Source organism: Pecten maximus, chromosome 19 (genome assembly GCF_902652985.1).
Source record: "Pecten maximus chromosome 19, xPecMax1.1, whole genome shotgun sequence".
Taxonomy (NCBI): Eukaryota; Metazoa; Mollusca; class Bivalvia; order Pectinida; family Pectinidae; genus Pecten; species Pecten maximus.
In genome coordinates, this window is record NC_047033.1 from 12710254 (window position 1) to 12733987 (window position 23734).

General features: G+C 37.2%; 1 protein-coding gene across 4 annotated transcripts in view; it reads left to right on the forward strand.

Annotated features, from left to right (window-relative positions):
* LOC117317673 overlaps positions 1–23734 on the forward strand; it is a 102627-nt gene that overhangs the window by 63852 nt on the left and 15041 nt on the right. For 3 of the 4 annotated variants that reach the window (XM_033872541.1, XM_033872544.1, XM_033872542.1), the window contains 5 exons: positions 3067–3192; positions 3778–3907; positions 13986–14052; positions 20446–20508; positions 21000–21029. In XM_033872541.1, the coding sequence (XP_033728432.1) occupies positions 3067–3192; positions 3778–3907; positions 13986–14052; positions 20446–20508; positions 21000–21029 (416 nt within the window). The remainder of the gene's footprint in view (positions 1–3066; positions 3193–3777; positions 3908–13985; positions 14053–20445; positions 20509–20999; positions 21030–23734) is intronic. The other variant, XM_033872543.1, reaches the window with a different exon arrangement.

Below are 23734 nucleotides of genomic sequence, written 5' to 3' on the forward strand. Positions count from 1 at the left end.
GACCTTCATTCAAGGTCACATAGGTGGAATAGGCTATAATCTTCAAACGACTTCTTCTCAATAACCAAGAGGTCCAGGGACTTGCTATTGGGCCTGTAGCATGCTGGTGTGAAAGGCTACAAAGTTTGTTAAAACAAATGACCTTGACCTTCATTCAAGGTCACATAGGTCGAATAGGCTATAATCTTCAAACGACTTCTTCTCAATAACCAAGAGGCACAGGGACTTGATATTGGGCCTGAAGCATGCTGGGGTGAAGGGCTATCAAGTTTGTTCAAATAAATGACCTTGACCTTCATTCAAGGTCACATGGGTCAAATAGGCTATAATCTTCAAACAACTTCTTCTCAATAACCAAAAGGCCCAGGGACTTGATATTGGGCCTGTAGCATGCTGGGGTGAAGGGCTACAAAGTTTGTTCAAATAAATGACCTTGACCTTCATTCAAGGTCACATGGGTCAAATAGGCTATAATCTTCAAACACCTTCTTCTCAATAACCAAGAGGCCCAGGGACTTGATATGGGGCATGTAGCATGCTGTGGTGAAGGGCTACAAAGTTTGTTCAAATAAATGACCTTGATCTTCATTCATGGTCACATGGGTCAAATACCGTAGGCTATAATCTTCAAACGACTTCTGCTCAATAACCAAGAGGCCCAGGGACTTGATAATGGGCCTGTAGCATGTTGGGATGAAGGGCTACAAAGTTTGTTCAAATAAATGACCTTGACCTTCATTCAAGAACACATGGGTCAAATAGGCTATAATCTTCAAACGACTTCTTCTCAATAACCAAGAGGCCCAGGGACTTGATATTGGGCCTGTAGCATGCTTGGGTGAGGGACTACAAAGTTTGTTCAAATAGATGACCTTGACCTTCATTCAAGGTCACAGGGTCAAATAGGCTATAATCTTCAAACGACTTATTCTCAATAACCAAGAGGCCCAGGGACTTGATATTGGGCCTGTAGCATGCTCGGTTGAAGGGCTACCAATTGTGTTCAAATAAATGACCTTGACCTACATTCAAGGTCACAGGGGTGAAATCGGCTTAAATCTGTAAACAATAATTTTGCGATAGCCAAGAGCCTCCAAGACCTGATATTAGGCCAATAGAATGCTGGAATGAAGGACTAGAAAATTTTTTGATATGAATAAAACTAGCTTACAATGATATTTGAATAAAGAAGTAATCAACATATTATATGTAGAAATGACCTCAATCAACTTCAAAGTTGCTGTAGAGCCAGGTGAGCGATACAGGCCCATTGGGCCTCTTGTTTTTAAATATCTTTTTGAGATTTTCTCTGGAACAAAATGTTTGGTTGAACACATGTTTGGGACAAGAATTTTTTTAAAGACTACTAAAACCACCATTCTCCTTTCCAAGGATTAAAGAGGTTCATGGCACTAGTATTTTATTTTAGGGCATGTGGTCTTCCAAGGTCATACAGTATTTATCACTTAATTGGACTGTTATCCAGTAAATTTGCTTGTGTAATATTAAAAAATTGACAAATGTCACTATTAAATTCATTATACTCTGGAGTGCTTTTAATTTTCCATGCCTGTCAGAAAATGATTATGAATATATAAATATATAAATGGAACAACAAAATGGCTGTGTCCATTGGATTAAGGATTTTGACTATAAAACGTGTCTAAAAGAAAGTTTCCTGAGTCATTGGATAAAAAGCATCTTATTTGTTTTCATTTCATATGAGATTTTATGGAACTTCTTTATGGCTCACAAAAATAAAAAAAATTACATAAAATCTCAAATGAAATGAAAACTCTCTTTGCCTTATTTCATATTTGGAGGATGTGGTTTCCTAAGGTCATACACTTCATAACGTTTTTTGGGGGCTTGGGGTGTCAAAAAAGAGTTTCAAAAGTGTTTTGACATGAAAATAAAATATATACATGTGACATCAATGAAACAAGAGACAGCATTACTAAAACAATATCAGATAAAACGGTATGATGTCATATGAATCTCTTTATACATGGTCTCAGGAAGCTGGGAAATAGGCTGGTTTGTGTTGTCATAGTTGTGTCCATAGACACTGGGAAATAGGCTGGTTTGTGTTGTCATAGTTGTGTCCATAGACACTGGGAAATAGGCTGGTTTGTGTTGTCATAGTTGTGTCCATAGACACTGGGAAATAGGCTGGTTTGTGTTGTCATAGTTGTGTCCATAGACACTGGGAAATAGGCTGGTTTGTGTTGTCATAGTTGTGTCCATAGACACTGGGAAATAGGCTGGTTTGTGTTGTCATAGTTGTGTCCATAGACACTGGGAAATAGGCTGGTTTGTGTTGTCATAGTTGTGTCCATAGACACTGGGAAATAGGCTGGTTTGTGTTGTCATAGTTGTGTCCATAGACACTGGGAAATAGGCTGGTTTGTGTTGTCATAGTTGTGTCCATAGACACTGGGAAATAGGCTGGTTTGTGTTGTCATAGTTGTGTCCATAGACACTGGGAAATAGGCTGGTTTGTGTTGTCATAGTTGTGTCCATAGACACTGGGAAATAGGCTGGTTTGTGTTGTCATAGTTGTGTCCATAGACACTGGGAAATAGGCTGGTTTGTGTTGTCATAGTTGTGTCCATAGACACTGGGAAATAGGCTGGTTTGTGTTGTCATAGTTGTGTCCATAGACACTGGGAAATAGGCTGGTTTGTGTTGTCATAGTTGTGTCCATAGACACTGGGAAATAGGCTGGTTTGTGTTGTCATAGTTGTGTCCATAGACACTGGGAAATAGGCTGGTTTGTGTTGTCATAGTTGTGTCCATAGACACTGGGAAATAGGCTGGTTTGTGTTGTCATAGTTGTGTCCATAGATGGGCCTCCCGTATGTTTTTCCGTAGTTTAGTCAACAACAACTTCAAAATAACCCTTTCTTCTCACCAGATGACAAACAGCAAACAAACAAACAATCATATAAGTTCATGGGAATTGATTTGGGCCTAATCACCATACAGGTATATGTAAGTGATCTAGGATAGGTTAATATAGTCTTTGTGACTTAAGTGACCTTACTGTGACCCCTCTTGTTACAGGAAGAAGCTCTGAAGGCCTTAGCCATGAGGCTGGACATCCCATATCGTTCAGATAGCTTCTCTGACTGGATTTCAAACTGGGTGGATGAGTCCTCTTCCCTCTACTATGAAGATGCAGACCTCAAGGTAATGCTCTGCAGATTATCTATAAAAGCAATTGTCATATTTGTTTTTAGACAATTTATAAATCCTCCCTCCTCTCTTTGTAAACACCATATATCAGACCTTTCAATTTCTGTAAACTTACAATTTTAGAGGTTATCTTAATCATTTTAGCCTTTTTCCTATTGATAAATTTGCACTTAATTATCATTGCACTAATTTCACGTTCTGTACACTGATTCTATGACATTTAATATTGGTGTGTTAATTAATACATCACTGCCCTAGCCTGTTAAAATTTAGCATTTAATTGCGCTTAAATTTGAGTGTGACACAATTAGCATGATTACAGTATACAAACTCCTACTGTAATAAGTTAAATGTTTAATGTTACCAGCACTAGACCACTTGAAAAGTATTACAAGCAACTGTAAATATTATCTTACCATTCATTTACTGGTGGGGGACTAAAAAGGTGGGATCAGTGTGAGCCCCTGTTAACTTCGCTTTTTCTTTTACAGAGCTTGACAGGATGAAAAAAATATGACATTTTTAAAAAAACCTGAACATTTGCACTATTTTATCTTCTTTAATTCCTCATTTTTCTAGGCAGGAGACATCAGTAGAAACTGGGATGGGCGTGCTGTGAGAGTCCTGCCTGAGTCGCTGTGTATAACTGAATCATCCAGTAGAGCCTCCAATAGACTACGGGAGCTCACCAACATCTCCGACAAGTCTTGTAAGTGTTAATACACACCAACATCTCCGACAAGTCTTGTAAGTGTTACACACCAACATCTCCGACAAGTCTTGTAAGTGTTAATTCACACCAACATCTCCGACAAGTCTTGTAAGTGTTACACACCAACATCTCCGACAAGTCTTGTAAGTGTTAATACACACCAACATCTCCGACAAGTCTTGTAAGTGTTAATACACACCAACATCTCCGACAAGTCTTGTAAGTGTTAATACACACCAACATCTCCGACAAGTCTTGTAAGTGTTAATACACACCAACATCTCCAACAAGTCTTGTAAGTGTTACACACCAACATCTCCGATAAGTCTTGTAAGTGTTACACACCAACATCTCCGACAAGTCTTGTAAGTGTTAATACACACCAACATCTCCGACAAGTCTTGTAAGTGTTACACACCAACATCTCCGACAAGTCTTGTAAGTGTTAATATACACCAACATCTCCGACAAGTCTTGTAAGTGTTACACACCAACATCTCCGACAAGTCTTGTAAGTGTTAATTCACACCAACATCTCCGACAAGTCTTGTAAGTGTTACACACCAACATCTCCAACAAGTCTTGTAAGTGTTACACACCAACATCTCCGATAAGTCTTGTAAGTCTTAATACACACCAACATCTCCGACAAGTCTTGTAAGTCTTAATACACACCAACATCTCCGACAAGTCTTGTAAGTGTTACACACCAACATCTCCAACAAATCTTGTAAGTGTTAATATACACCAACATCTCCGACAAGTCTTGTAAGTGTTAATACACACCAACATCTCCGACAAGTCTTGTAATTATTAATACACACCAACATCTCCGACAAGTCTTGTAAGTGTTAATATACACCAACATCTCCGACAAGTCTTGTAAGTGTTACACACCAACATCTCCGACAAGTCTTGTAATTGTTAATACACACCAACATCTCCGACAAGTCTTGTAAGTGTTACAAACCAACATCTCCGACAAGTCTTGTAAGTGTTAATACACACCAACATCTCCGACAAGTCTTGTTAGTGTTAATACACACCAACATCTCCGACAAGTCTTGTAAGTGTTAATACACACCAACATCTCCGACAAGTCTTGTAAGTGTTAATACACACCAACATCTCCGACAAGTCTTGTAAGTGTTACACACCAACATCTCCGACAAGTCTTGTAAGTGTTACACACCAACATCTCCGACAAGTCTTGTAAGTGTTACACACCAACATCTCCGACAAGTCTTGTAAGTGTTACACACCAACATCTCCGACAAGTCTTGTAAGTGTTAATACACACCAACATCTCCGACAAGTCTTGTAAGTGTTAATACACACCAACATCTCCGACAAGTCTTGTAAGTATTAATACACACCAACATCTCCGACAAGTCTTGTAAGTATTAATACACACCAACATCTCCGACAAGTCTTGTAAGTATTAATACACACCAACATCTCCGACAAGTCTTGTAAGTATTAATACACACCAACATCTCCGACAAGTCTTGTAAGTGCTAATACACCAACATCTCCGACAAGTCTTGTAAGTGTTACACACCAACATCTCCGACAAGTCTTGTAAGTGTTACACACCAACATCTCCGACAAGTCTTGTAAGTGTTAATACACACCAACATCTCCGACAAGTCTTGTAAGTGTTACACACCAACATCTCCGACAAGTCTTGTAAGTGTTACACACCAACATCTCCGACAAGTCTTGTAAGTGTTAATTCACACCAACATCTCCGACAAGTCTTGTAAGTGTTAATTCACACCAACATCTCCGACAAGTCTTGTAAGTGTTAATTCACACCAACATCTCCGACAAGTCTTGTAAGTGTTAATACACACCAACATCTCCGACAAGTCTTGTAAGTGTTAATACACACCAACATCTCCGACAAGTCTTGTAAGTGTTACACACCAACATCTCCGACAAGTCTTGTAAGTGTTACACACCAACATCTCCGACAAGTCTTGTAAGTGTTAATACACACCAACATCTCCGACAAGTCTTGTAAGTATTAATTCACACCAACATCTCCGACAAGTCTTGTTAGTGTTAATTCACACCAACATCTCCGACAAGTCTTGTAAGTGTTAATACACCAACATCTCCGACAAGTCTTGTAAGTGTTAATACACACCAACATCTCCGACAAGTCTTGTAAGTGTTAATACACACCAACATCTCCGACAAGTCTTGTTAGTGTTACACACCAACATCTCCGACAAGTCTTGTAAGTGTTAATATACACTAACATCTCCGACAAGTCTTGTAAGTGTTAATACACACCAACATCTCCGACAAGTCTTGTAAGTGTTAATATACACCAACATCTCCGACAAGTCTTGTAAGTGTTAATACACACCAACATCTCCGACAAGTCTTGTAAGTGTTAATACACACCAACATCTCCGACAAGTCTTGTAAGTGTTAATACACACCAACATCTCCGACAAGTCTTGTAAGTGTTAATACACACCAACATCTCCGACAAGTCTTGTAAGTATTAATACACACCAAAATCTCCGACAAGTCTTGTAAGTGTTAACACACCAACATCTCCGACAAATCTTGTAAGTGTTAATATACACCAACATCTCCGACAAGTCTTGTAAGTGTTAATACACACCAACATCTCCGACAAGTCTTGTAAGTGTTAATACACACACCAAAATCTCCGACAAGTCTTGTAAGTGTTAACACACCAACATCTCCGACAAGTCTTGTTAGTGTTAATACACACCAACAAGTCTTGTAAGTGTTAATACACACCAACATCTCCGACAAGTCTTGTAAGTGTTAAAACACACCAACATCTCCGACAAGTCTTGTAAGTGTTAATACACACCAACATCTCCGACAAGTCTTGTAAGTGTTAATACACACCAACATCTCCGACAAGTCTTGTAAATGTTACACACCAACATCTCCCAGACAAGTCTTGTAAGTATTATAATACACACCAACATCTCTGACAAGTCTTGTAAGTGTTAATACACACCAACATCTCCGACAAGTCTTGTAAGTGTTACACACCAACATCTCCGACAAGTCTTGTCAGTGTTAATACACACCAACATCTCCGACAAGTCTTGTAAGTGTTAATACACACCAACATCTCCGACAAGTCTTGTAAGTGTTAATACACACCAACATCTCCGACAAGTCTTGTAAGTGTTAACACACCAACATCTCCGACAAGTCTTGTAAGTGTTAATACACACCAACATCTCCGACAAGTCTTGTAAGTATTAATACACACCAACATCTCCGACAAGTCTTGTAAGTGTTAACACACCAACATCTCCGACAAGTCTTGTAAGTGTTAATACACACCGACAAGTCTTAGTGTTACACACCAACATCTCCGACAAGTCTTAGTGTTAAACACCAACATCTCCGACATACCTTGTAGGTGTTACACACTGACATTTCCTTGTGCCCATGTTTACCTGTGTTACCACAATTTTCCTGTTTTTAGTCCCCTGCTGTTTGAAAAACCGGGGGACTAGGTTTACCCTTCGTCCGTCTGTCTGTCTGTCTGTCATACATCAGTTGTTCAGACAACTCCTTCTAAAGTACTACTCCGATTTTAACTAATCTTGGTAAACATGATCAGCATAACATGTAGTTGTGTATCCCACATTTTTTTCTTCGAAAAACCTTTTTTTCAAAATGGCTGCCGACTTCTCATTGCTTGAGGCTTGTCCGGACAACTCCTTCTAAAGTTCTACTCCGATTTTAACTAATCTTGGTAAACATGATCAGTATAACATGTAGTTGTGCATCCCACATTTTTTTTTCAAAAATCCATTTTTCAAAATGGCTGCTGGCTTCTCATTGGTTGAGATTTGTCCGGACAACTCCTCCTAAAGTACTACTCCGATTTTAGCGAAACTTGGTATATATGATCAGTATAACATGCAATTGTGCATCCCACTTTTTTTTCAGAGTAAAAATTCTGAAATGCAAGTAAAAAAGGCTATATCTCGAATAAAATAGCTCAAAGTCATAGGTCATTTGAGGTCAAATGTCACTTTTTTTTCCGAAATTAGAGCTTGTCCTGGGCATAACTTCCGTGTTATTTAATTCACATACGTTTAACCAACTAGGTATACTTATGTATTTTTGTTTTTGTTTTTTTAAATATTTGTTGCCCACAACCTGAAATATTCTTCCTGTTGTTCTGTTTGGAAAACTAGTTTAATATATCTATTGAAGTTCTGTCGAAAATAAATGGGAAATAAATAGGTGCACTCCTAGGTCAGGCAGGGGACTTTGTATTGCGGTTGCAATACTATCCATCCTTGTTACACTTTACCACACAAAGGTAGATATGACATCTGCACGTGTGCCACATGTGTGTATATACTTGTCAATTAACGAAGGGAATTTTTGGATTGCGAACAAAGCAATCATCATGGAAGCTGCTTAAGTTTGTTAGTTCTTAACAAAAAAAAATACATGAATCTATAGGCTTCAGTATTGCTTAAATGTTTGTTTTGGGTTTAAATGTTGTCGGGAGAAGATTCAAGCCGAACATCAACAAAGTTGGCGGTGGCTTATGCCAGTGCAGTATCATTTCTTCTTACACCTTAATCTCTATAAAATATTATGAGTTTATATTTCAACTTCATCTGTATTTAGTTTTAACTTTATTTCTTTCCTTTACTCAGAATGAAATGAAATGTACATTAACGGTTAAATTTGGGTTTTCATTATAGCTATGAAATCTTTTATATCCTCCTTGTAAAGCACCTGTTCAATTCCAGTTACATTAATTTTGTATATATGTCACCACACTTTGTGATTGACCTAATTGATTGATATTACTTAATTACGTTTTTCAAAAAAAAATCTACTTAAAATAAGTCAATTTTAATTTTCAATGTGGAATTTAACTACAACCATTATTGCAAAGACCAATGGAAATGGTTGACTGGTACCAATTTTTTTCCATAGATTTATTTAGAAACAAGCCATTCCTAACTAACACTAGATTACATAGAGGTTATAACAACCTTTGGTTGGAAAATAAACATTTCAGCAATACTGCCATTGGAGAAGGGAGATTCTGTGTTAACAGATATGTCATTTGACAACATAACTCCGTCGGAATTAGACAGTCAGTTGACCGACCGTATGGACGATGAGGTCATTACTCCAGACAGAGAACTATTGGGGGCCAGAGGTCCTGTTCTTATGCTTGATGACAATCCCTTCCCTCTTCTTGATGACCCTGACCTTCATCGACCTTCATTCATTGAAAACTTGGTGCAGTCGTACTTAGATAAACAGGAAACGGAAATGGGAATGTTGGAGGAAGTTTCTGAGAATGAAGAAGATAATGATATGGCAGAATACGAAAAAAGTTCAAAGTTCAAAGAACAGGTCCAGAAACGAAGGAGTGAAGGAAATATGGAGAAATTTATGGAAGGATCAGGCAAGCAGAGCATGCCTAAACTAAAGTTGTAAATTAATATCTTAATCCATGGAAGTGATGGCATATACTAGAACTCACTCTGGTTTACAGTCGATACCCGTGATAATGGAGTCTGACTTGAATTAACTGAAACGTTCTACTAATTAACTTCTGTGTGCCATTGAGACTTACAAACTCTGCTTTATAACTACAGTGGAACCTCTATAAACCGAACATGCATGGGACATGACTATTTGTTCGGTTTACAGAGGGTTCGGTTTGGAGAAGTTGATCGAAAAATGACCGGTCGAATTCCGGATATAATTGGTCGGACGATTTTTTATTAGAATGCACCCGATTACAAACCGGCACGTACACACGTAGACAATATTTGGTTTGTCTGAATAATATGCATATTATGAAAGTTAATCAATGTACATGTATATATTGCAGAATATATAAGAAAGGCAAATGACTTTAACTATAGTTTTAAACAGTTTTTTCACATGTACAACTACACTTTACGATCGACCTACATTTTGTTACATCTGGTGAAGCTTCCGTCATGTGGATGGGGCCGATAGTCCAATACGGAATATTTTACATATCGACTAATATTAAAGGGTGTGAAGATGTTTTGTTTCAATATCAATTACAATTGATCAGTTGATACTGGTCGTATTTCCGACATCGCTGTTGTCTAAAAAAACATCAGTGGCTTCTTTTACGAAAACAACCCCCTTTGGGCCTCATTTAAATTAAATGCGAAACTCAGGCTTCTAGCTCTACTTGCATTGAGAAGATAAACGAACTGACGCGCTTCAATGAAGTGTGACATTGTTTCATAATTATCGTGTTGATTATACACTGGGCCATCCGTCATAATGCCCCCTTGGGATATATATTGGATACCTGTACAAATCACCTACGTAGGTCCCGATACAATAAGGCTTCACACAATACCCGTCACAGTTGTTGTTTCACGGTTGACTGGCCTGACCTCGTGTCATAATCGCTCAGGTAAGGCCGGTTTTCAGAAGTAATTTTTGGTCTTTTATATTTTAACAGGAACCGGACGCAAAATCGGTCCGGTGTTCGGAATTCAGAGGGATCGGTATTTGGAAGTTTTTTAATACTATAATAAAGAAGGACCAATTCCGTACAATGTCAATTCGTTCGGTATTCAGAGGTGTTCGGTTTTTAGAAGGTTCGGTTTTCGGAAGTTGCACTGTATGTATATATAATTCATATGTGTCGGTCTAAATTAAAGATGCTTGATCCTGTGAGGAGGAATTATATTTGCCTGTTATAAACTCATCATGTGTCAGGCATTCTAACTACTTTGATTGCTTACTTATAAAATAAACTTTAACAATATTTCAAAGGTTTTCCCAATGTGACAATTTTTACAGTGTTATTTGAGCTGACTTTTCTTGCTTTTGATTAATTTAATGTTTTAAAGAGTTATTTCCCTTTGTTTAACAGCTCTTTTAAAGAGAAAAGATGGGCCGATTTCAATGAAACTTCACACAAATATAGAGGACCATGTGTAGATGTGCATGCCACTTTCTTTTTCTCAAAATTATGGTTGCTATGGCAACTGGTCAGTATATTACTGGGTTATCTAGTAAGTTAGCCTCTATTTCCAGTTCCAACCTTTCCAATTCACCATTGACTCGTGCAGATTGCGGGCATCCTGGCGACAGTTCTAGTTTCCTTTTGTTTTCTCAGCTCTATTCTTGTTTTTGAAATATTGAATACATAGACTTTGTAATCATATGGTTGGAGGGCATGCTTCTCCTTAGAATAATTTTATTCTGTATTTGTTTAGTATCCCCTCTTTTATATTAATCTGACATTCCAAGTTTGGATAAAACATTATTTAATTCAATGATTTATAGATATACAGGAAGGGGAGACAACTTTGTAGTTATGGACTTGAAGCATTGAGTCATTTTGTTTATAATTCTAGAATTATGATAGAATGTTATATGCCTTAAAGACACTCTTTTTCTAAGCTTAATTTATCCCTGAAAACATATCTTTACAACCCAGGTCTGGCTGTGTACAAATATTATATATATAGTCATGGTATGTAAAATATTATAGTGTCATATTACTGACATACCGTCTATATGTTATTCAGCGGATTATCATGCCAGATTCATGCATTTGATTTCTGTTAGCGCACCTAGCACGAATATGCTTTTTTCCTGTTCTTTGACATTATGCCTTACCCAATACACAAACAGGATATGATTTTATCATCTGACACAAGCTTTGGTCAGAGGGATCTTTGCACAATCTGGAAAGATAAATCTAAGCCAGAATTGAATTAGTGATTGGACATTAAACATACTCTAAACTTACCAGTTGAGCTTCATGCGACCTTTACTAGTGCTGTGACTTACAGTAATTGTTTCAGTGAAGCTATGCAACAAAATGATAGAACACTATATAGAAAGACATATATACACATTGCTTCTGAGATTTTAAAAAGCATAAAAGGACACCCACAGTATGAAGAGTAGCACCAGGAAATGAAAAAAAATGATAAGAGTGCCCCAATATAATGAATATTTAACAGTCGACCGAAAGCTACATGCAATATAGCGGCGGGGCATGATAGAATTTCTACAGGATGTTACTATCTGATTCAGAATTAATCATTTTATTTCATTTAATTAAGGATTAAAACTGGAGTGTACTCTCTTCATAAACCGCTTCGCGGTTTATTTAGAGTACACTCCAGTTTTTTCTGTTATGACTGTATAACAGAAAAAAAAATTAATGTTAATTCTTATAATTTAATTTCGTCTTATACACACCAAGATATTTCACTTTCTTTGCCGAACTCTTTTCTGTGATAAATTATTATGAATCAAAAATGACGTTACATTTCGCAACATCAACAATTTTGTTATGGAGGTATAACAAAATTATTTCAGCCAATGAAAATGCGCGTTTCATACAAAATTAAATTATAGGTCAAAAGATATAGGTCAAAAGATAAAATTCAAAAGCTCAAACTTTTGGACGGGGGTAATAGCGGAAACTATTGTAAATTGTGGTGTTGGAATAAAAATATGCAACAGCTTCTTCTTGTTTTCAATTGGTCATGATTAATTGCTATCGTCAGAGATGTAGCGTCTTTAACATGGATTCTAATATTGTGTTGGTAACATATTGATGATATATGCTTTATTTTCTATTCAACTGAACTTTTTACTTAATACAAGATCTGTTAGATGAAATGTCTTGTTATTTTCTTTGAATTAAATGTCACTTATTTTGCATGCAGGTTTATCAATTTAATATCAGTTTGATTGTTTGGGATGAAGTGTCTTGATATTAACGGATCAAAATACATTTGATTAAATTATGAGAGAAGACTTCAGATTTTGTAACCAGCTTGTTTTTTTAAAACAGCTGCAGCTTAAAAAATCTCTCATGTATTTGTGAGAGGAAGATTCATGATTATGTGCCTTTAAAGTTCAATATTTACCAGAAAATTTTGTGAATGAGACATAATTTTGGATTGTGTCAAAGGAGTTGGAAATCTAAACATATAAATTATTAACTTTGAATTTCGGTTAAACAATATTTTGTTTTCAAATATTATTAACAGATGGTACATAGTTAAGTATTTAACAGGATATATTAAACCATACACAGCTTATTAAGAGCATTTATGCTATAATTTGTATTCTAACACGATTCGTTTGCAACGCGTGTTTTGATTGGTTGCGGACCGACTTCTAATCTGCGATAGAACCATGATCTGTCGTGTTAAGCCACGCCCCGTTTCTAATCAAAACAATATGGCGTCAAGTTCGACTTGTAGCGAAATTCAACACTGCAACATTTATGATTGATGACCCGTGATATTGGAATGGAAAGTGAAGAAATCGAATGGAATGAATTAACTTAATAAATTTAACAAAAATCGTTAACATCATTCTTACCGTCATTTATTGATTGAAACGTTCATTTCTTCCGTGTTTAAGCATCCAAGGTCAAGTAAAATCCGAAATGAAATGGAACAAGTGCACACAACTTCACATAACGGTTGAGCCTGTAGAAACACGTCAACTCTGACTTTGTTAAAATGCACATGTCGTTAAGCATACTGCGTAATCCAAATATGTCTTTAAATCTTCGGAAACAGGACTTTCACAACAATCCAAATACCCCGCTTCGTTAACATACAGACCGAGCTCTCGCCAGCATGGGCGTGGCCAATTGACCGACTTTGATAGCTTCTCTCTGATTGGTCAATCCGCCACAGTATGACATGTCACTAACGGAGGTCACAGAGTACTTAACAGCGTACTTGTAGCGCTGTAAAACAATGTTTCTAAATATATGCGATAGTACACGTGTTAGAATGGGGATAGTACGTTGTTTTCCGTGGCTATACTGGCGATTAGAACATGCAATTTGGTTTAAACTCTCGACCTATCGGTCTCGAGTTCAAACCAAATTTCATGTTCTAATCGCCAGTATAGCCACTCAAAACAACTTACTATCCCCTAAATGAAATATATTTTGAATTTTTTCCTTGATACAGAGAATCAAATTAAAGTGTATAGATACATAGACTTGTCTCTGTATTGAAATATTCTACCTTATTTTCTGTAGACCAATGGGAGCCTCCTACTCCAGACCGGGGTCGAAGACAGGGAAGTGGAATGTTTGATACCAACAGGTAGGAACCTTTGATAACAGAACCTGATCATTTCAGAGCACTTACCCCTGATTGCGTAACAATTCTTAATGATTTCATTCCTTAAATTAGAATTTCCCATAGGAAAGCATTAGTGGATTAAAGGAAAAATCTTAATAAAGAACATAACTAAATTCAGCAATGCAATGAATGTTAGTTTGCTGGGTTATTGTTTATATTAGTGTTTTTGACGTTTAGAGCATTCCATAAAATCATTACTGTACTTGCTTGTTGTAGCTTCTGTACACAATGCAGATATGTTTTATGTAGTCGGAGGTTCCATTTCATCATTGTGTATTTGTTAAGGCCCAGAAATGTTTGTACTGATAAGCAAAATTAATTGAGTTAGTATAGTAGTATACTAATGCTTATGAGTTTTTGTGATATAATAAAGTGTAGTTGCAGGCTCTTGTACAAGGTCATAGGTCAAATGGTTTACCAATGGATCCTTTACTAGGTCATAGGTCATTCTATGTTGGTAACAGTGAAATACGGTTCTTTACAAGGTCACAGGTCAAATGGTATACCACTGGAAAGTGGATACAATATAGGGAGCTAGTATCTTTACAAGGTCATAGGTCATACCGTGTTGGTAATAGAGTGGAATTGGGTTCATTTAAAAGGTCATAGGTCAAGTGGTTTATCAATGGAAAGCAGATACAATAGAGGAATCTAGTTCCATTACAAGGTCATAGGTCATACAGTGTAGGTAATATAGTGGAGTTGGATTCTTTTACAAGGTCATAGGTCAAATGGTTAACCAACGGAAAACAGATGCAATAAAAGGGGCTGGGTTCCTTAACAAGGTCATATATAGGTCAAATTGTAGACTGGTGTAAGGTTGATACAATAGATAGGGGCTGGGTTCCTTAACAAGGTCATATATAGGTCAAATTGTACACTTGTGAAAGGTTGATACAATAGATAGGGGCTGGGTTCCTTAACAAGGTCATATATAGGTCAAATTGTATACTGGTGGAAGGTTAATACAATAGAGGGGGCTGGGTTCCTTTACAAGGTCATATATAGGTCAAATTGTAGACTGGTGTAAGGTTGATACAGTAGAGGGGCTAGGTTCTTTACAAGGTTATATATAGATCAAATTGTAGACTGGTGTAAGGTTGATACAGTAGAGGGGCTAGGTTCTTTACAAGGTCATATATAGATCAAATTGTAGACTGGTGTAAGGTTGATACAGTAGAGGGGGCTGGGTTACTAAACAAGGTCATATATAGGTAAAATTGTTTACCATTGGAAGGTTGATACAATAAAAGGGATGGTTCCTTAACAAGGTCATATATAGGTCAAATTGTATACAGGTGGAAAGTTGATACAATAGAGTGGCTAGGTCCCTTGACAAGGTCGTAGGTCAGATGTGGTATACAAGTTGAAAGAATTTATACATTTATAGGTGTGTTTTATACATGGTCTCAGCTAGGTCAGTTGTGTTACATATGGAAGCTTGAAATAGTCTTGACTCCTTGGTAATAACATGTCTATAATATCTATAATGTATTATGTAGTTGAGATTGACACTGTTGGATATTTTCTCTACATGTACAAATGTATAAAATGCCACACTGAGTCACATCTCAGGTGGTTCTGACTCATTGAAGAGTAACATTCTACATTGTGTGATGCTGCTTACCTAACTTCATTTAGTCAAGGTCATGCTGTCAGTCTGATGTTTCTTCCTACTTACATATTAACTGTTAGTTGTCAGAGGAGGGAATAAAATCTATAAACATCAGGAATAGCATCCAGCTTGTCCTTGGACTTTTAAGTCTTTTGTCAATATAGAAATGTCTGGTGATACTGTTCCTTATTATATAATTCTGTCCCTGCAAGTTGGCCAGCTTAAAAGAATCAGATATATATATATAATGTTGATATTGGTTGGTAAAATTTCATATGGGGAGCAAGGTCATACATGAATGTTTCTATATTGTAATTCTGTCCCGACCCATGAGCTTCCCTGCAGCTATTTGCCCTCAGATTCATGGGTAAGTCATAAAATACTGTTAAGATTCATATTTTAAAAGATTTAATCAAGTAACCTCATCTTCGTTCCTCATTTGTAATAACTAGAAGGCATTTCAAATTCATATTTATGTATGAAAATCATTCTCATTGTGTCAAGATTCAGGAAAAAACTCTCATAGCTTAATTATAATTATAGAGAAATATGTAGAAGTGGTCACTAAATAACATATAACATTCGCTAAAAAGTGGTCAGTGAGAATTGAGCTGAAGTGACCTTCAATGTTTGTAAATAGCTAGCCGTTCAGCTGAATGATTTGGTTAATTAATTTTCAGATTTTACAATCTAAGTATACATCGATGCCTTTGTTCCATATTTCTCAGGGATGTTATTCCCTGTAGGTTTAGGACTTATAAGGCTCTGTTGTTGATCAGTCAACAAAATCGATTTCACACGTGACTTTGTACTTACCTCCAATCAATCATTAAAACTTACAGGTAAAAATGTTTACAGGTAATAAGAGGAAGTATTGTATCAAAAGCTAATGAGCCCAGGTAAAAGTGAGGCTCTAGAGGAGTGGGGACCAGTGGGAAATCTTTACCCAGCAGAATATTAAATGTCAATACCAACCTGTATTATGATCACTTTAAATTTAGATGGATATATACATTATTTATCACTTGCAAAGAACATTGTTGCCAATATATGCTCGTCTGATTTTTTTCTGATCAATCTGATACCATTCTGAGTTACTTCCTTTTGTTTCACTGAATTTGAGGTTATTTTTTTTAAGCTGTAATAGTTGTAGTGAAACCTGACTTTACCGACACTATATGGGTCTGAGTCAATGTGTCGGATACAGTGGAACCTGATTTTACCGACATTGTATGGGTCTGAGTCAATGTGTCAGATACAGTGAAACCTGACTTTACCGACATTGTATGGGTCTGAGTCAATGTGTCAGATACAGTGAAACCTGACTTTACCGACATTGTATGGGTCTGAGTCAATGTGTCGGATACAGTGGAACCTGACTTTACTGACACTATATAGGTCTGAGTCAATGTGTCAGATACAGTGAAACCTGACTTTACCGACATTGTATGGGTCTGAGTCAGTGTGTCGGATACAGTGGAACCTGACTCTACCGACACTATATAGGTCTGAGTCAATGTGTAAGATACAGTGAAACCTGACTTTACTGACACTGTATGGGACTGAGTCAATGTGTCAGATGCAGTGAAACCTGACTTTACCAACACTGTATGGGTCTGAGTCAATGTGTCAGATATGACAGTGTGTCAGTAAAGTTAGTGTTTGTAATGACAGTTGAGTATGTCACTGTTCCGGTGGATATGGTCGGATGTTACAGGATGTCATTAAAGTCAGTTGTAGATAAAGTCTTGAGTTTTCACTGTAATTAAGATCTGCTCAAATTGAGCAAATATTAAAATCACTTCATATTTCAGAACATTTACAAATCAGTTTTTGGACGCAATCATAACCAGTTGAAACAATGTATAAATTATGGTAGCTTAGAGTATTGTATATATATCCACTCGATCCACTGGCCCGATCTACTACAGTCAGACCCCCATCCACACGATCCACTGGTCGGATCTACTACAGTCAGACCCCCATCCAATCGATCCACTGGCCCGATCTACTACAGTCAGACCCCCATCCACATGATCCACAGGCCCGATCTACTGTCAGTCAGACCTCCATCCACATGATCCACTGGCCAGATCTACTACAGTCAGACCTCCATCCACACGATCCACTGGCCCGATCTACTACAGTCAGACCCCCATCCACACGACCCACAGGCCCGATCTACTACAGTCAGACCCCCATCCACATGATCCACTGGCCCGATCTACTGTCAGTCAGACCTCCATCCACATGATCCACTGGCCAGATCTACTACAGTCAGACCTCCATCCACACGATCCACTGGCCCGATCTACTACAGTCAGACCCCCATCCACACGATCCACAGGCCCGATCTACTGTCAGTCAGACCTCCATCCACATGATCCACTGGTCGGATCTACTACAGTCAGACCTCCATCCACACGATCCACTGGCCCGATCTACTACAGTCAGACCCCCATCCACACGATCCACAGGCCCGATCTACTGTCAGTCAGGCCGGCCTCCATCCACATGATCCACTGGCCAGATCTACTACAGTCAGACCCCCATCCACATGATCCACAGGCCCGATCTACTGTCAGTCAGACCTCCATCCACATGATCCACTGGCCAGATCTACTACAGTCAGACCTCCATCCACATGATCCACTGGCCCGATCTACTACAGTCAGACCCCCATCCACACAATCCACAGGCCCGATCTACTGTCAGTCAGGCCGGCCTCCATCCACATGATCCACTGGCCAGATCTACTATAGTCAAACCCCCATCCACATGATCCACAGGCCCGATCTACTGTCAGTCAGACCTCCATCCAAATGATCCACTGGTCGGATCTACTACAGTCAGACCTCCATCCACATGATCCACTGGCCCGATCTACTACAGTCAGACCCCCATCCACACGGATCCACTGGCCCGATCTACTACAGTCAGACCCCCATCCACTCGATCCACTGGCCCGATCTACTACAGTCAGACCCCAATCCACACGATCCACTGGCACAATCTACTACAATCAGACCCCCATCCACATGATCCACTTGCCTGATCTACTACAGTCAGACCCCCATCCACATGATCCACTGGCCCGATCTACTACAGTCAAACCCCCATCCACATAGATCCACTGGCCCGATCTACTACAGTCAGACCCCCATCCATTATACATTTTTCTGCCCACTGGAACACACTGGCTGCCAGACATAAGAAGTTATGGATATATCTTCAGTGTGTTGGGCTTATGTTGTCTGGTGATGAATAGACATCAGAACCATATGATAATGGGGACTGGTCTTATTGGTTGCTATGTAAATCCCTAAGGTATAGTTTACGGACAGGTGTATACACACGACACTGCATTCATCAGCCCGTGAACAATAGCCGTGTATATACATCAACAATGATCAGTGTGTACACTTTCTATGATTTTCAATCACAAGGATGCAGGCGTTTCTTAAATTGATATTTCAGCTGTCAGAATAGATTTTAATATCCGTGTTTAATTGTCAGTTATTATGTGGGTATCTATGGTATATATAAAAGATCACACTAAGCGATATCTGTCGTGTGTGTCGTGGTAAGGAACTACAGAAAGGTAGACTATTTATCACATAGAACACTCTCCAATGAAGATATCCAGATAGGAAAACTCTTCATTAAACATTTATACTAACTTTCCATTGAATTGCACTGTTGCTAAGGCTAGTTTTGAAAGGATCTTTTGCACAATGTTTTTTGTTAGGACTGTGCATCAGAATAAAAATGTTTTTAGATAGACGTTGTGGTATAAGTTGTTTTACATCAACAAAATACAACATACAAGTCAGCTATCTTGGGTGTATGGAGTCCATTTAATTCTATCAGATGGTGATCAGAATCATATCGGACAAATCAATTTCCTTCTGGATTAATTGAAACAGTAAAAGTGTTCTGGAGAATATAAAGGATGTTAGCAAGAAACGTGATTTCTTTGAAGTCTTCTTGATTTTGAATTAATTAACAAGGATTATTGATTTTGTACTGGAGTTAAGGAACAGATAATAGACAACAGGAATATTGTCATATGTTTGTAAGATACGGTCGAAGTGAAATGTATACGTACCTATCTGAAGACCCGCGGGAGACTGTGTACAGTATGGAGACTTTATATACCAGTAAGAAAGGGTTTAACAGGGACACTAACGAGAAGAAAAAGTTAGTTAGACAGTGGATGTTACGTGAGAATTTTCCAGAGAAAGACGACTCTAACGAGGACTGGCAATCCAGACTTATACTTCTGAACTGTATTTATAATAACTTCAGGTGGGTTTGTCTGTGTCATGGCCAGTTTTCTTGTTCTGGTTTGTGGCTCCTTCATTTGCAGTTGAGAAAATCTTCTGCTATTGTTTTAGTTTGGGTCTGTGCTTAATTAGTTACCATATTTATCCACAAATAAGCCCTCCATCATCACTTTTATAGAATCATCAATTTTTAGATTGTAAGCTAGCTACATGTGTAATCATAATTCATAAATAAGTCCCCCCCCCCCCCCCCCCCCCCCCCCCCTCCCCTTCCCTTTTACACTAGGGAGGGGGCTTATAGGATAAATACGGTAAGATCTGCCAGTAAATAGACATACAATGTCCTGTTGAATACTAAACTATTACAATGGGGAGAGGATAAATGCTGATACAGTATATCCACAAGTTGGGTAATATACGTGTATAAAAATGAAGAAACGTTTTATTTTTCAGAGAGACACAAGATGAAATTCCTCCTTCTGCCAAGTCACGGAAGTCTGATATTCGGAACTCTATGTAAGTTTTATTTGCAGACCAAAATTTAGGTGAAAACAAAGTTTCCCTCCTGACCTGAGTGAAAGAATGTATACACAAATACAAAATGTACATTTTGAAATACAGATGAAAACAAAATCAAAGAATGACATATTTAATTTTTGGATCAAAATTTTACCAGTATAAGCCAATTAACTGTCATTCATATATCTTTTGAAACTATTTCAATAAGAACCTAATGTATCCAGGGACCCTTAAAAGGTAGATTTTATCTTGTGAACATGTATCATCATTATTTTTGTCTCAATTAAACGGGCAAAGCAATTTTTGACTGAAATTTTGATTGAATAAGCATACATAAAATAAGCCTATTTTATTTTATTAATTCATTTATTCATTTTTTTAGTAATTTTACCAGTATTTGATTATTTAACGAAGATTGATTATAGTTATAACATGAAATTTGTTACAAGATCAAGGCTTGTTGCAATATTGTAATTCCTGTGTTAAAGGTCTGATGAGGAAGAAGAAGAATATGATGGGTAAAGTTTCTAAAATCATTGATGTTGTCTAACAACCTCCTGAATTAACTTCTTCTCCAAGTTAATATTTAACAAAAACGCCAGTTGAATCTGCCGTGACATCATCTGTTAACCGAAATAACTTCTACACCTGCAGCTACTCTAATGAGATATAAATGTTATACCGTATTTATCCAGCAAGAAGCCCATGTCTGGTAATAAGCCCGCCCATGTCCAATGCAGTTCAGTGAGAAGGATATGAAATGCTATTTCATTATTTTGTTATATACGTATCCCTCCCTCACTTCAAGTAAAAGTTTGTGCGGACCAGGCCTGGGCTTATTGCAGGATAAGTATGGTAATGCTTAGATCAGCTTATCATTACAATACCTACTGGAACCTTCCAAATGTAGCTTGGAACCACATTGCTGTTGTAATTACATGTGCATTAACCAATATATCACATGATTGGTCTGTCATTCTACCATGAAATATATGCCCCTGTCATTCATATCACACATGACTAATAACTCCATTACAACGTCGTGAGTATGAACATTACATCATGACCACCATGATGCCATAAATACTGATGCTATCATGAGTCATGAGTCGAATACTACCATGGCCTTAATACTTCCAATATGATATTGTCAGTACTGAATTTCATCAGGAATACTATATGACATAAATACTGAATCATGTCATGGATACTATATGACGTGAATACTGAATGTCACCAGGAATACTATATATGACGTGAATACTGAATGTCATCAGGAATACTATATGATGTGAATACTGAATCACATCAGGAATACTATATGACGTGAATACTGAATGTCATCAGGAATACTGTATGACGTGAATACTGAATCACATCAGGAATACTATATGACGTGAATACTGAATCACATCAGGAATACTGTATGACGTGAATACTGAATCACATCAGGAATACTATATGACGTGAATACTGAATGTCACCAGGAATACTATATGACGTGAATACTGAATGTCACCAGGAATACTATATGACGTGAATACTGAATCACATCAGGAATACTGTATGACGTGAATACTGAATCACATCAGGAATACTATATGACGTGAATACTGAATCACATCAGGAATACTATATGACGTGAATACTGAATCACATCAGGATTACTGTATGATGTCGTGAATTCTGAATCATGTCATGAATACTATTTGATGTGAATATTGACATTGGCATCACAGTTTTCTCATATATGAATATAATGACTACCATGTGATTTGAATTCATCTGTTTTAGTATTTGGAAATTAATTTGAGAGTTTTGATTTAAGATCTGAAAAATAAGTTAAACAGTTATAAATAGAATCTTAAAGTTATTTCATTGTAATTTGGAATTTATTTGACTTATTTAACAATTATTATAGGGGTATGCCACTTGCCTGAAGGATTCTGACTTTAACCATATTACATTATACAACTATTGACTTTGTATGAGGTTAACACCAGGATTTATTAGCCTATAATACCGAGGCCAACAAAGGTTAACAATTTCTTGCATTAACCTGAAAAAATTAATAATTGTTTCATTGTATTTTGCCGCTCATAAATTGGATCTGCTATGCATTTAAGAGTATAACATAAAACTGACTAGTTTTCATATAACCTATTTTCACTAACTAGGCAAAAGGATCTTGATATCTGTCATCATCTTTTCATTTAAAAAAAAAGTATTATTCTTGAATGGCTTAAAGCTTGTGGCTTGAATAGATATTATGGCAACTTCTAAATATTTAGTGAAGCGCTAAAGCTCGTGTCTTTTGTAACTTTTAAAAAATAACTTACTCGTGTGAAATAAATTCCATATCCAACAATCACTCGTTGTGTAACCTCTATATAAACCATTTCAGTGTGTGGCTCCTATATGGGCTGTGAAAAGAAGGAAATAGGGTGGATGTTAAGAAAACAATATCTCATTTTCAGAAAACTGATTTGAAATATGGAAAGTTACATGAAAGAGTCATAGCATCCTTTTTGTAGAGGTGAATGACCTATTATTGGAAAGGGGAGTAACAGTGTTTTAGTTGGAAGGGGGTTGGTCATTGGAGGAGAAATGTTGCTACCTTGACAAGGTCCTTCTAATCTCTTAACTATGATAGTCATTTACCCGCGTATGTTTTTTTTTAATACCTTAATGGTTGGTTCTACCTTGTAATATGATTGTGTAATCAATGTTGTAAGACATATGTGTAATGACACTATATGATTGTGTAATCAATGTTGTAAGACATATGTGTAATGACACTATTGTGATATATCACAAATAATTAATGATGTCACAATTCAATATTATGATGTCACATGATTGTCTCTACGGAGAAAAACCAACTGTTAGTGTCAGAATTTGTCTGTATCATATAGAAATTGAGTCTTCAGTTAAATTTTTCAGTTATGTGATAGCAAAGTCTTTCATTTGTGGCTAATAAGTAAATCAATTTATTAAACAAATTCAATAAATTCTATATATAACAAAGCTCGGACTTATGTACAGTAAGATCCTCTGTCTGTTGATAATATAATCTCTCAGATTCTGTTTGTGAAGCCCTTGATTGTTTGAGATGGTGTTGAGATTTAGTTAAACCAGTCTTACTTAAGCACTAAGCTGCCTTCTTTGGACATTTTTTCCCTGTAATTTTCACAGGATTGCAGACAAATTAATAATATACATT